This window comes from Mus pahari, chromosome 2 (assembly GCF_900095145.1).
Source record: "Mus pahari chromosome 2, PAHARI_EIJ_v1.1, whole genome shotgun sequence".
Lineage (NCBI taxonomy): Eukaryota > Metazoa > Chordata > Mammalia > Rodentia > Muridae > Mus > Mus pahari.
In genome coordinates this window covers 21,282,170-21,295,512 of record NC_034591.1, presented here as the reverse complement: position 1 = coordinate 21,295,512, position 13,343 = coordinate 21,282,170, and the positions used below count along the sequence as shown (strand labels likewise).

The 13,343-nt window shown below is 46.4% G+C and overlaps 1 protein-coding gene across 2 annotated transcripts in view; it reads right to left on the bottom strand.

Annotated features, from left to right (window-relative positions):
* Positions 1-13,343, bottom strand: part of Dpp6 (dipeptidyl peptidase like 6) — a 900,820-nt gene that overhangs the window by 798,754 nt on the left and 88,723 nt on the right. The window contains exon 1 of one of the 2 annotated variants that reach the window (XM_021188277.1): positions 8,685-9,269. The exons of the other annotated variant lie outside the window; for it this stretch is intronic. Within the exon in view, the coding sequence (XP_021043936.1) occupies positions 8,685-8,735 (51 nt within the window). The 5' untranslated portion in view covers positions 8,736-9,269. Of the gene's footprint in view, positions 1-8,684; positions 9,270-13,343 lie in introns of those variants that run through there. 2 annotated transcript variants of the gene reach the window in all.

Here is a 13,343-nt window from a genome sequence, read left to right as displayed (position 1 = left end):
CCTTCCTTTTCTCTTTTCTTTCTTTCTTTCTTCTTTCTTTCTTTCTTTCTTTCTTTCTTTCTTTCTTTCTTTCTTTCTTTCTTTTCACTCAATAAGCTCCCTTGGTATTGCTTAAAGGAGTCAAGTTTGAAGGTTGCTTTCAGGATGATTGACACTTCACTAGTGGCTACTATACTTTAAAAAATTGTCTCTCTGTCCCACCCTAGTGAATATTAACACATCTAAGCTCTCAGAGATAGGTGAGGCCAGGGATCCCCTCCTCCCTCAGTGAGAGGACATATTTATGTATTTTTATGCAGCTCTTAGGAAGGCAGTCATGGCTGCTGTGAGTTCACATGGTCCTCGCTCTGAAGTCAGTGCTCCCTGACAGTCTTCCTTCCCTCTTCTTCACCCACTCCCTCCACCATGCTATTCACAGGTGATATCCTTTAAGCCTGGCTTCTTTTGGAGAAGTTTATTTGATAATGCCTCTATATTTTAGAGTGTGAAGTCATTAACTTTTGCTGTATAGTATTCTGCTACATCAAGACAAATCTATTTATACATCATCCCATTGACGTGGAGTCAGTCAGTTCAGGCTCAAGGTCACTAAACATATTTCCATCACAGACAGCCATACAAATCTCTCGTGGGGGAGCAGCTGATGAAAACAAATACTCAGAAGTTAGATGGCTAGCTAATAAATATATTCTCAACCTTTGCCCTACTATAAGTTTCCCAAATTTTAATATCCCTTCCCACCAACTATGCACAAGGTTCATGCTACACACACATATATACACAAACCAACAAAACAAATAAACAAACAACAAAACAGTACTAGCAATCTTTTTGAAACCTCAGATTTCACTGGAGATTTCCTCACTGTGATTTCAATTTTCATTTTTCTTGTTATGTTAATGAAGTTGAATTGCTCAGTGCAGTTTTGTAAAATTCCATCTGTCCAGAGAAATATTTTCTACAGACCCAGAGTGCAGACTGGGATATCCTTGCAATGAGGACAGAAGTCTCACAACATTCTAGTGTTTTCTATGGGTGTCTGGAGAGGCACTCCCAAGAAACCTTTCTCCACGGCTTGGGTAGCCCACAGCAGTGCAGTCAGACAATGGTTGGTCTTCACTGTCAGTCTGACTGGATTTGGATTCATCTCCTAGATTCCTAACAGGAGACAAAATGTGACCAACTATTTCCCACTCCCACAGCTGGAGCCCCCTTTGCTGATCCCCACAGTGATGGGTTCTATGCTCTAGAACTGTGAGCCATACCAAACCCTCCCTCTGTCCCTCCCTCCCTCCCTCCCTCCCTCCCTCCCTCCCTTATTGCTTGTTTGTCTGTTTCTTATTTTGTCACAGCAAGAGACAGATAACCAACACAGTGGGGTTTCACTTCCTCCCATGGCTGGGAACTGATGGAGGTCTTCCTTCTTCCCAGCTAGAAGATTCTTACAAGCAGATGGTGTCAGCAATGGCAGAAATGTCCATGCCTGCAGCTGCTGCAGAAGACATTGGACGGACTGCAAAAACACAGCCAGGGAGAGATGGTTTCTTCCAGGCTATGTGTGTTTCAATATGTGATTAGAAAAGAGGGAATTTCTGAAGAATAGATCATGAGCTACAAAGAATTATTCTTATATGTGTTGTTTCCCCCCCCCCCCTCAGCATTGAGAATCTAGTGCTCAATCTAAGTGCTTTGTGGGAATGAAGGGACATGGGATAGTTGGTTTGATTTGTGTGGAGTAATGGCTGGGAAGTTTCACTACCTGCTGTTCATATATAAACATTAGACAATAACAAGTATTGCAAGTAAGATTTCTCTTCCCTAAAATATAGTCTCATCGAGTTGGGGTGGAGGGAGGGAAAGTCTCCGATCCTTCACTGGAATTCCAGTGAAGACACTGCCTGCCCCAGCTTCCCCCCCACCCCGGGCCATGCCCACTGCAATCAAAGCCATGGTAGCTGGTGCAGTGCCAACCCAGCATGCCAGCAGTGGCCGTCGATTCTCACAGATGAGTGACGTCACCTGGAAGCAGGAGCACCCCTGGCACCCCTGGCTTATAGCAGTGTTGTTATTTTTATTTAATAGCCAGAAAGTCAAGCAATCAAAGCTATGGCAGCTACAGCATCTCTTACCCAGCAGATCTGTCCTGTGCCCAACAGTGACTTCTGTCTGCACCACGGCTGAGTGAGCACCATGCATGGCAGTGTGCGAGGTGTACAGCACAGCTGAAGTGTGCCTACTCCATTGTTAACCGTGTCTGGGTCATGTACAAACATGAGTTACCTATTTTCTGTTTGCTTTGTTTTGTGTGTATGCGTGTATAGGTGTGCATGCCAGGGGTCAGTACAGTCCACCTTGTCTTCTGAAATGATCTCTCACAAGACCATTCTTGTAGTGTGAGCTAAAAGAATCTGACAACACACACACACACACACACACACACACACACACACACACCCTACCCCAGTACTCATGCCTGGCTTTCTGACTTGGGTTCTGGATGCTGAATTCAAGTTTCCATTTTGTGCAGCAAGCTCTATGCTGTCCCAGGTACACTATCCCCAACCCTACTTTCTTTCCCTATGAACAGTGGCATCTTGGGAAGAGGGTACGGTGAGGGATTGACATTAGTGGGAGGAGGAGAGCCAAGGCCAGCGGAGTCTTGTGTTCTGGCTTGGAGGATCATTCCTACAATGTGTCCTAACATGAGACTAATAAGACAGAAATACAAACACCCTTGACTAAGGAGAGGAGCTGAATTGAACTCAAATTCATGAAAAATTCTAGAATCTTTCCTGTTGGTCCCACTGCCTTCACCTACAGCCTCTCTGCTACTGCTACATTGCTTCCACTCGGTTAAAAACAAACTTTCAGGTGGAGCTCAGACAAGGTCCAGGGAGTTTTGAGGGTAAAAGTGCTTGCTACCAAGCCTGAGGCTCTAAGTCCAAGGCCAGGAATCACAGGATGGAAGGAGAGCTCCAACAGTGCAAGTTGTTCTCTGTCATCCACAAGAAGGCTATGCCACGTGTGGGATGGGGAGGAGTAAGAAGAACTTAATTTAAAAAATAAAGGAAAGGACTGGAGAGAAGGCTCAATGGCTAGAGCACTGACTGTTCTTCCAGAGGACTCTGTTCCGTTCCCAGCACCCACATGGTAATTTATAACTACCTGTAACTCCAATTTTAAGGGATCCATTGCTTTTTTCTGGCCTTCATATGCATTCCCTACATGTGATGCACAGATATACATGCAGGAAAACCACTCATACATATAAAATAAAAAGGAAGAGATATTAATGTTTGACATAGTTTAAATATTATGCACACATAGGAGCATCTCAACCTTGTGAATATGTGAATATGTACCATCTTTAAGTGTGAGCTGGTTACAAAGTAAGCAAGAACACCTTGACCTGTTACCTCAGCACTCCCCCTGCCCCCACCATCTCCTCCTCTCTGCTGCATCTGAGTGTTTCTTCCTTCCTCTCCCTCGTCTGCCTTTGTTACCTGTCTGGTCCTAGGTTCTACTTCCCCACAATCCTGAGACCAGACTTTACCGTGCATCCCAGTCAATGTTCTGATGATTTCCGTGGACCTGATGACAATGTGCTCTGGCCTCTGTCCCAGCAGCAGACTATTAATCCTGCTCTGCTGGCTGCAACTGGATAACTAAGTATGAGGTGTGGGACAGAAGGGTGGTGCTACTGTGGGGGCTGAAAGCTTCCATTTTCAATGAGTAAATCTCAGTTTTCCAGCTCATGTGGGTTTCTTCCAGATGGTTCTATAATGCAGTTGTTCTAAGACCCACTGTACTGTTGAGGAGAGCTTCTCCAGTCCCCCCCGGGGTGGGGGAGAGGTTGGGTGATAAAGTGATGCTGGCTGGTGCTGTGTGCCCCTGTATTCTTAGCACAGGATACACATGGACCTCCAGGTCTGGATGTGTGGTTCAGTTCCTAGGACAGTGTGGCTATTCAGATAGCACTGGTTCCTATAATCAAAGGACTTCACCAAATCTTTTCACAATGTAAATTTATTTTAAACTATTAAGTTGAAATGAAACAAAGGTTCTGAGGTAAATTAATTTTCCCCTCGAAATAAAAAGGGCATGAAGACCAGAGTTACTTTCTTCCATGAACTAGGCAAACCCTTTGATTTTAGGATAATAGTGTGTATGTAGTCTTTTCTTGTCTTGCCTGATCCACTAGAACTTGAGAGAATGTTTCCACACAGTAGAACACTGAACTCTGCTCTCAGGATCAGGCTTTCTTCAGTAGCCTTCCAGAAACTTCTCCTAACCTTTTGGCCAGCAGGTGTGCCTGGTTGAGCAGAGCAGGGAGAACCACCACCAGTGGGGTTTGTAGCTGGCTGTAGTCTCCCACAGTGCAGCCTCCCCTGGGATGAGCTGAGACAGTAACTGTCAACGGGAATAGAGCAGAGGGGTGGGTATAGGGAACAAGTGCCAGACAACGGAGTGGCTGCGGGGCAGCAAGTCACTAAAGTTAGCATATTGACATATTGATGGGTCCAAATACAAAGACCCAGAGGCCACGTGAGCAAAAGCCTGCTCAGGCTTAGAGAAGAAAGGGCAGCCCTCTCCACTGAAGTTCTACCTAAGACAACCTATAAAGCATCCTGGATTGACTACTTCCTTCTGGCTTTGAGAATTTCTTTGTGCTAATTTTACCAACTTACACATGTGTAGGTGTGTGCTTGTAGAGGTGTCCTTTTCAGGATTTTCTCCTTTGTTTGTTGGGACTGGCTCCCTCACTAGAGCCCAGAGCTTGTGACTTAGGCTGGACTATATGGCTAGGAAGCTCCAGGGACCCTTCTGTCCTGCGTCCCCAGGGCTGATCCTCCAAAGGTATGCCCGGTGCTGGACTTTAGGCACCTCTTTGTGGTTCTGCTTGCAAGGCAATCATTTCATGACTGAGACATGGCCCCAGCCACATCTTTGCACACATTTACTTGTGGTTCATATATTTAAGATGTTCCTGCTTCTGGGAAGCTGTGTGTCATGTGGAGTAATGTTCACATTACTGGCTTTTCATAAAGTAACTGGCTTTCCTGCATAGACAGTAACAGAGAGAGTGACATAGACCTGTGAAGAAGAAAGAGTCTGAGGAGGGAAGATGTTAGGAATAAATGCTACAGAGCCAGGAGATAGAATTCTTATGGGCATCTAAGGAGGATGCTCAGAAACCCAGACCTTCTGAGTCATATACCACTGGACCCATTTTCAGAAGTGCATTGTTTCCAAACACTAATCATGCCTGTGTTATTAGCCAGGCTGAGGAGCTTCAAATTACTGAGAAGCAAGAGTCAGTGGCCAGATCGCTACTAAGTTCCCTGGGGCAGCGGAGCCCTGTACCCACACAGGCTTGACCCTGTAACTCATCTCCCAAGCAGCAAGGCTGTTTCCAGGAGGGCTTCACAGCAGGGCGTGGCACCTCACAATAACTCATAACTAAACCTGCAAAGGCTCTCTGCTCATTGTACCCACATATGGATTAAGACTGGAGTCCATAAGCCTGAAAGAAAGAAAACCAGACTTTGGACAGTTACCATCCAGGGGCATTATAGTGTCACTGGAGCACCCAGTCAGTGACAAAAGATGCAAACAGAGTTCCAGAAGCCAAAAGAAAATTTTACGTTTTCCCTGTGCCAAAAATTCCCAGGTCAGAATTTTCTTCAAAGCTATTGCTGATTGCCCGGGAGCTTCTCAAGGACCCAGGGGTCTTGGAGACCTATCCCCTGCTCTCCTTCCTATCCCACACTGGAGGATCCACAGAGGCAGGCCCTGAAGACCAGAGCAACCCCCTAGACTGGGATCTGAACCAACATTTACCCAGCAACTCGGTGTCGGCCAGAGCAGGGAGATTTAACATGAAGCAATGGCCTTCATATAATAAAACTTCCCACTGAAGCTGCTCCAGGAGGAGTCACCCTGCATGGTAGTGGAATGGCAACACAGCAGCAATAAAGGACACTGCATTGAAAATGTGCATGTGGAGAACCTAAGATGTTTCAAAGGAGGATGTATAAAAATGGTATTACTTTAAATAATGTTTTGTTCTACAAGAATGAAATGTCTTGATTTCTGTCACAGTATGTGACATGGCAGGTTGAAGGGTTAGTCTGTTGATATTTGAGTATCCAAAGTTTGTGAAATAGAGTTCTGTCAAGAATGAAAGGAACTTTGTGGATTGATTTCGCCAATAGCATTTTATCTTTTTGCTACTCATTGAACAGCACAAAATAAGACCAGGGATCAAAACAATGTATTTGCCTTCTCTAAGTCATCCAACCGCAACCAGAGATGAACTTTTAAAAGAGTTTTAGGGAATAAAATCATTGGTAAGCATGAGCCAGGCAACATGGCATGGACAGAACCAGCCTTGGGGTACTGTCTAGTCTTTGTGGAGATCCTGGTGATACAATGGGTCTACAAGCCTGGAAGGGCCACACCTAGAACCACATGTGGGAAGAGACAGCTGTAACTGGGTTTGGCGTCCCTACAACCACTGGGCAAGGTCAAGAGTTCCTTACTACTCTGTCCCTGCTGGAAGAATGGAGAACTCAGCCCGGTCGTGTCTGTCTCGTGTGGACGTGGATGCCCTGAAGCCACGCGGTGTGAGGTGCTCTGCTGCCATCTAAGGCACCGAGATGTCGACCACTCACCTGTCAGAACTAGGTGTAAATCAAACAGTCCTCACAGCGAATGTTAAATATCACCCGAATCCCAATTAAGCCCGGAGTGCCAAGAACTGCCAGTCATCCAGCCCAGGCGAGACTGTGATTAACAAGGCTTCCAAGGCAACTGATGAAGTATTAGGAATCCACAAGCCCCCAATTAACAGAGCAAACATGAACATGCCGTTCAATGGAGCCACAGAGACTTAGCGGGAACGTGAAATTCAAATGAGTTACAAACCACATTCTTATTGATCAACTTAAGCGTGAATAGAGCATTTAAACATATAGTGATCTCACATTTCATCTTGCTCTCTACCCAACTGATGATGGATAAAATGCTGGTTGCTGCAGAATCTCCTGGGCTCAAGTTAACTGGCTTTAATGACAGTAATAGGCAAGGCTCGGAGAAGGGTGAGTGTCACGTGTGTAACCATATTCAAAGAGCAAGGAAGACACATGATGAGCAAGCTTTTCAGCCTTTGAGAGGGAAAGAGTGGAAAATGAGACTTCATACGTCTTTGGGACATAAAGATGTCTCTATTTCACAGCAGACCATGCTGGCTATGGCTAAAAATACTCATTTGATACTAGATTCCTATGGCCATTGATCCCACGTTATCTATATAACTAATCTTAATACATATCTGTAGCCCCATACATAAATGTTCCAGCTCGATTCGCATGCTACGGATTAACATGCTATGGCAGAATATGACAAGGGACCACTGTGTGGATGGGCATTACCCACTGGATATACTTCATACATACTTCTGACCTGTTTATACAAAAGTATTCTGATTATCATAGCATACCAACAGAAGGCAAAAGAAGTTAGGAAAGCAGATATAGTTTCACACACAGAGGCGCTGAGTTCGGATTTGTGGGGGGAGGTATTATCACAAATTTTGTACACCACTCTCTCGGCCCTGAAATCAGGTTCTGAGCTAAACCTACAGCTTTGTGCGGGGCAACAGGTGCCTTGCTTAGGGTGGGGTACTTTTTATAATCCAAATATACTCTCATTTCTTGTTTCTATTTGTTTAATGAGAGGCAAATTGGGCAGACTGGTTCTCCCAAGCATTCCGCCACATCAGCCTACACACCCAACCACTTTCGTAAACAACTATAGACCTTGTTTGATAAACATTCTTCTACTTCTTGCTGAATGTTCTAAAGTAGCATGACCATCTCTCCTTGCTTCTGCGCGCGTGCGTATGCATCAACTAGATGGCAACTCCCCGCCCTTACTAGGAGAATTCAACACTCTGACCTCTGGGCCCATGCTTTGGGCCACTGCCACCACCAGCAGAGTGCTGACATCAGACCAGCCAGCCACAAGGAGGCAGAAGTTATCTTGCTGAGAAAGCAGGACAATGGTCCTCAAGTGGCAAAGTTGTCACTGTCAAGATATCCCTTGACCCACAGACCTGAGATTCTGGGGATCCCCGGAGGTCTCCCTCCTTCACTGCCCCCTACCTCAGAGACAATCATCTTTCCCAAACTTGGGGAAAAGGCCCTGACTACTGGGCAGCTGTGGACATGGTGTCTGCCTTCAGTCTGTATGTTGGCATAATGAGTATACCTGAGGCTGAAACCTCACACGTCTCAGCCCTGACATGCACCCAGGAGACCAAGTGAGGGCCTTAGTGCCCAGGGGCTACTCTCTGTCGGAAGTGATCTCCTATCTCTGTGCCTGCTCCAGAACAGCCATAGGGATGCGTTTGAAACTCAACAGACACACACAGGAGAGAGTAGCCTGTGCTCAAAGCAAGGAAATCATACACCCGAAAGAGCCAAGCCAAACCACTAACTTCCCCTTTGCAGAAAGATACTGGATCATTCACACCCTCAGGCTCAAGTGGGAAGCCCTGCTGTGTGACACCAACCAGGTTTCCTACTTCCCTGTGAAATCAGGACTTCTTAAGTCTAACACCACCCACCCCCACCCCGCCCCATACAATTTCTAAATGTGGGCTCCCGCCCCACTGCACTCACCATGACGTTGCCCTGCATTTTAGCGGTCTTGATCATTGCCTTTTCCTTCATTTTGCTTGTAGTCTTGAACCTCACTTCTGGCCCAGGGAAGTGTAACTTAATCCATTGTTATGGTGAGCACCCAAGTGTAGATCCCAGCCGCGATTACTGGGTGGAGATGGGTTTTGAAGAAAATACAATTCTGGCAGGTCCTGGTTTTCCTGTCCCTGTGTTCCCAGGTAGAGCCCACTGAAATCAACTCTTCCCAGTGGCTACCAGGAAAGCGGAGCCAGGCGCCGGGGGTGCGGCTTGTAACAAAAAGCAAGCTGAGAGCTGCGGAGCGCGGACGTGAGCAAAGGCTTGTGTCCTCAGAGCTGCCTTTCAACACCCTGTGAGTGACAATGGCAGCGTGGCAAGAGCCTTGTGCACTCCAGGACTCTGGGCGGGTATGCTTGACTGACAATGCTGATCCCCAAGGGTGGCGACACCCGGGAGTGTGTGTGTGCGCGCGCGCGCGCGTGTTTGTGTGTGTGTGTGTGTGTGTGTGTGTGTGTGTGTGTGTACACGCGTGCGCGGGGTGGCCTCAGCCTTTACTGAGCAGAACCTGGAAGCCCTGGGCTGCAGCACGCTTCAGTTAGCTTAGCTGCCAGGGGGATTGGCCAGCAAAAGGGCGACTACAAACAAGCTCTAGGGTGATCTTTGTGGGTGGAGCCGCGCGAGATTAGGATGGATGAGCAGCCACCAGCCTAGGGCTGCGCCTCCCAGATCAGGGAGCAGAGTTACAAGGAACCAGATTCCACGCGGCCGCGGAGAGTCTGGCGGAGGAGCTAGAGGCAAGCGGGAGGAGCCTGAGTGGCAGCTGATATTTAATGTGGTTTCGGGTTACTATGGGACGCACGTGGTGTCTCCATAGTTGCACTGGGGCGACTTGTAGTCAGTGGCCTTGATAGTGAGGACTGCACCCTACAGAGCTACTTGCTGGGTCCTTGGAGCCCCATTATGACGCCTGCTACCCTGGTCTAGTCACTGCCCTCCAGACCTCCAGCCACATTCCTGATAGTGCCTTTGATTCTTCAGTTCCAGCACTCTCTTCCAAAGGCATGGCCCTGTGGAACTCCAGACCCACTTCTATTCCCCCCAGCCTTCTCTTGGGGTGGCCAAGCCTAGATTCCAGGACCGCCAACCCAGAGCTCTCCAGGGATCATTCACAACCACGGTTTGTTTAGCATTGTCTGACACAGCGGGGAGCTCCAGAGTGTGCTGCTGAAGTCTGGCACATTCTTTTACAGATGGACCTAAAGCGCTCCAAAACCCAAATGAACTCAGGCTTGTGGAGATGTGTGAAGGGCGCCCTCGCCTGCCAGGGAAGGGCAATGGCGGGAGCCAATCTGAAAAAGAATTTGGAAACTTCTCTCTACCTATTTAACATTCACAAAAGAGCTTCTATAAGAAAAGAAACTGCAGGAGTGGATTAAGCCGATTCTTACACAGTGTATGTGCGTAACACAGTGTATAGTGTGTAGTGTACAGAGCATGATCACATACAATCAAAGCTGTTGGTAGTTGGCTCACAGGTCTAAATCAAAGATCTGGGCTACAGAGATGAGCCGAGGACATAAATTGAGGACCAAGACTTAGAGGTCGGGCTGTGCGGTATCCTAGTCTACTGTGTAAGGATTGTTTCTCTAGAAATAAAATCTGTTAGGATTCCCTAAGATACTGTAAACAGAAATACAGATTCCCAGTGCCAGAGGCCCAAAATAAACCCCTCCCAACACCAGGTGTCTCCATACAATGGCTGGGCTTCTTGATACCACATAAGGCCTCTGGGAGCTTTTAGTGGCTGGTGAAGGAGGGTGACTCTCTGGGGTCTCTGTGAGGACAGTAATTCCACTCTTTGGGGTTCCTTTCTTGCCTCCAACACCTTGATCGCTGCTTGATTTCATTTTCTCGGAGGTTAGGGCTTGGGGTCCTGAATCTGGGCTATGCACAAGCATTCAGGCCACAGAAGACCAGGTTCACACAAGTGTTTTGAATAAGAAATGCCCCTTAGTCTTGGGCAATTGAATCCTTGTTCCCTAGTTGGTGGTGATACTGGGGAAGTTTAGATTATGTAGCCTTGCAGGAGGAAGTGTGCCACCACAGGGAGAGCCTTCACCCTTAAGAATGTCTACGGTACTTCCACTTCACCCTCTTTCTGCTGCATCTGGAGATGTGAGCTCCTAACTTTCTGCTCCAGCCAGTCTCCACTTCTCCCCCCTGAAGCCATAAGCAAAAGAAACTCTTCTATAGGTTGCTTTGGGATGTGATATTTCACCATGGCAACAGAGAAGGAACTCATACAGTCGTCCACAGTGGCCTTCCACTCACAAGGTGGGGAAACAAAAGAACAACGATGGATGCTTATCACCTTGCCATGTCCATCACAATGAACCCAGGAAATGAAAAGGATGAACAAAGACAAACCCTCATGCTTAAGAAACCAGTGACCATCCAGAGTCCCAGACCCCAGAGCATTTGCCCCTAAAGCTCACCCAATGGCCATGAGCCCTGCAGTTGTGGGCTCTGTTATTTCTGCCCGCTGTTTGTCCAAAGCCTTCAGGGAAGTCAGAGAGAGCAGTAGACCCAAAGAGGCAGAAGGGATGGGAGTGAGGCAGCCTGGAGGCTCTGAGCTCATGGCTGCTCACTCGTTCCCTCTAACTTATCTGCTTTTGCTAGTACCTTGTGGGGTGCTGAGGAGAAATGAGAGGAGAATCAGGAGTGACTCCAGGAAAAAGAAGGAAGGCAGGAGAATAAGGAAAAATGCTGAAAATACAAATTTTTATCTTAATTTTGGATAAGGCATTTTACAAGAAAATCTCTCAGGAATTCAATTCTGAGCAGGTATGCTGAGTCTTTCTGTCCCTATAAAAACATTACAGAGTGACTTATAATGGATAAGGTTCAAGGTTCTGAAAGTAGGCAAATTCAAGAAGGGAGATTTCACATCTGACAGGGACACCGCAGAGAGCGCCATGGGGTAAAACAGAGCAGGCATGCTGACTTGGGTCCACTTTCCTCTCTTACAAAGCCATGACGACATCATGACTTCATCTACCCTGACTGACTACATCCCAAAGGACTGCTCTGTTTTCTAGGATCTTACGACATGTATTTTTCCAGGACACTTGAAGATCAGCAAACACAAATTCAGCCCTTGGGTTCACCCCCAGGTACCAACTGTCTCTTGAGGCTCCGCGGGTTCACCCTGCCCCCTGTGACATCTGTGGGAAGGGCAGGCTTACTTAAGATTTCTATCTGTTTGAAACACATGGTGTATCCTAGACTGTAGACCCTTAGCCTTTGCTCAGCATTGAACCATGTCACCCCTGGTCCCCGGCAGGCTGACTGCAGACCAGCCACCCAGCAGCCATTAGATATGTCTAAAGTGTCCTCCAACCTTTATTTCTAGGGTGCTGGTTTTAGTGTCTCACTAATGCGACTCAGGTTTGATCATTTTGGCTCAATATTCCTTTCTATCTTTGCAGTTTGGTAATATTTGCAGTACAAGAACAAATTCCTTGTCATTTTATCTGTAATCCCATCTTGTAACTTGTTACTTGAAAGTTAAATTCAAGAATTTGATTACCTGAGTGTGTTAATTGTCTTCCTTTTTATTAAAATGCCTACATGAATGTCCTTCAGCCAACAAATAGAAGATGACAATGTGGCACATATGCACTATGGAAAAATATACAACTATAAAGAAAAATGAAACCATGAACTTTGAAGGTAAATGGATGGAACTAGAAAAGATCATATTACTGAATGAAATGGCCCAGACAACAAAGACAAATACCTCACGGTTCCTTCTGGAGGCTCCCAGCTTCAATTCTTTAGATGTCAGCACATAGCCAGTAGTCAGTACAAAAACAGGGAAAGTAAAATCAGGGTAGGGAGTCGGGTGCGATAGACAGGGAAATAGCAAGATAAAAGTCATCTGATAGGGGGAGGGGAAAGGGGGGAGGGGAAGGAGGCAAACACAGGAGAAGACGGGAGGTAAGCAAAATAAGGATTTTGGAAAGGCCACAAGGAATCATATTATTAACACTTACCAAAAATAAAAAGCAAAAACCTGTAACTTCATGTTATAACTTCATGTATAGATAGATACATGAAGTTTTATATACATCTTCATGGATGGTTGGATGGATGGATGGATAGATAAATAGATAGATAGATAGATAGATACAGTTTTAATGAATTTTTATCAACTGGCATGACAGAGCTCCCTCTAATAATTCCCCCCAAAGACCACCTTTAAAACATCAATAACAAACATGAGAAGCCTTCTTTTGGGTTGTTGATTTTTTGGTTGTTGGGCTGTCCAAAAGACTCCTCAAACATATAGCGTATTGACGCTGCCTTTGTTTGCCTCCCAGAGGTAGAGGTAAATACTTATTGCTGAAAATGCCATACACGTCATACACAGGGCCCAGAGACCCCTGAGCTGGAAGTGACCTGAATGCTCTCTCCATGAGCACTAACTTTCCTCATATCAGAATACCACACCCACTCCAGTAAAAACTGTGTGGTGGGCCCAAAAGCTTGGCGGCAGTCCTGAGGCAAAAAGTTTCATGGAAACTTAGTCTCCTGGAGCCTTGGCACCCCATAGCACGAATGCTCCAAACTTGTCCTGGC